At 45.7% G+C, this 1614-nt stretch overlaps 1 protein-coding gene across 1 annotated transcript; it reads left to right on the plus strand.

The window, feature by feature from the left end:
- Positions 1-302: 302 nt before the first annotated feature.
- LOC131166325 (abscisic acid receptor PYL4-like) lies at positions 303-1355 on the plus strand. The gene has a single exon (XM_058124772.1). It carries the CDS (start codon positions 558-560, stop codon positions 1200-1202), a length of 645 nt encoding a protein of 214 aa, XP_057980755.1. The 5' UTR covers positions 303-557; the 3' UTR covers positions 1203-1355.
- The last annotated feature ends 259 nt before the right edge of the window (positions 1356-1614 follow it).

Raw genomic sequence — 1614 nt, forward strand, 5'->3', positions numbered from 1 at the left:
GATTAAGTTTTCTATTTTGTGTAGTAATATCACAAACAAGTGTCCTCCACGAATTAAAATTCTAAAAATGAGAGGCAAGCATATATACACAGACATATAAATACCGAACATAAAATAAATCATATTAAATAAATAATTAATTAATCAATTAGAAAGTAATTCACCAAATAATTAATTAAGGCAGTGGCAGCCTTGTAATTTCTGGAAAAGAGAAGCCCGTTTATTGGGACGTGGTCCAAAGAAAGAAGGTGCAAGTTGAGGATCCACTTGCGCAGTCCGGCGTAAGCCTGCAGATAAAGATCGCCCATGCTTCCCTTTCTTTATGGTTTTCTCCGAGGAAAGAGCAATCTCACGCTGCTCCACATTCTCTCTCCCTTTCTCTCTCTCTTCTCTTTCTCTCTCTACGTATATTTATATATATATATATATATATATATATACACACACACAGACAGCATTATATCTATCTCAGAAATTGATAAAAACAGTTATCCAAACCCAAATAGACGACAGAGAGAGAGAGAGAGAGAGACAGAGACAGAGGAGACACAAGAGATATGCCTTCTTCGCTTCAACTGCAAAGAATCAACACCACACACCAAATCGCCACCGCCGGCGGCAGCGGCAAGCAATCCCAAACCGCGTTGGCGATGCTCACGCGCCGCGTCCTGCTGGCTTGCTCGGTGCCCGAAACGGCCGCGCAATACCACACCCACACGTTGGGGCCCAACCAGTGCTGCTCCGCCGTAGTGCAGACCATCGCGGCGCCGGTGTCCGCTGTGTGGTCCGTCGTCCGCCGCTTCGACCAGCCCCAAACGTACAAGCACTTCCTGAAGAGCTGCCAGGTCATCCTCGGGGACGGCGACGTGGGCACCCTCCGGGAGGTGCGCGTGGTGTCAGGGCTGCCGGCGGCGACGAGCACGGAACGGCTGGAGATCCTGGACGACGAGCGGCACGTGATGAGCTTCAGCGTCGTAGGCGGGGACCACCGGCTGTCGAACTACCGGTCTGTGACGACGCTACACCCTTCTTCGCCAGCGGGGAACGGGACGGTGGTGGTAGAGTCGTACGTGGTGGATGTGCCAGCGGGAAACACGAAGGAGGAGACTTGCGTGTTCGCCGATACGATCGTGCGGTGCAACTTGCAGTCGCTGGCTCAGATCGCCGAGAACTTGGCCAAGACCAACCACAAATTGTCGTGATTTAATTTCTCCATTAAATTCATGTCGGGCGGAATCGTTTGTGATTAATTTTGTGATGTGGGTCAGATCAGATCGGCGATAGCTAATCATCCCAAATCTATAGAATCAGAAAATTTTATGGCATCATCTTCGGATCGATGATCGAGCCCTTCATATTCAGACTGCTACGGTGGTTGAAGGTGAATTGAATCAACGGTAGTATGATAAAATATATATATATATATATATATATATATATATATATATGCGTATATATATATATATAAAAAATGGGGCTTTTGTTTTGTTTTTTGTTCTTTCTTTTTACTTTGTTTTTGTTTGTATGAAATTATGAATACATGTTCTTAATTGGTTCTTCATAGTGCCTTCCAAAATTGAATGATATGTTTAATTCGAGTTATGCTCTGCCAGC

The sequence above is a fragment of the Malania oleifera genome, chromosome 10 (genome assembly GCF_029873635.1).
Source record: "Malania oleifera isolate guangnan ecotype guangnan chromosome 10, ASM2987363v1, whole genome shotgun sequence".
NCBI lineage: Eukaryota > Viridiplantae > Streptophyta > Magnoliopsida > Santalales > Ximeniaceae > Malania > Malania oleifera.

Excerpts from the sequence above, each read along its gene's own strand:
- LOC131166325 (XM_058124772.1), top strand. The coding sequence starts at position 558 with ATGCCTTCTTCGCTTCAACTGCAAAGAATCAACACCACACACCAAATC.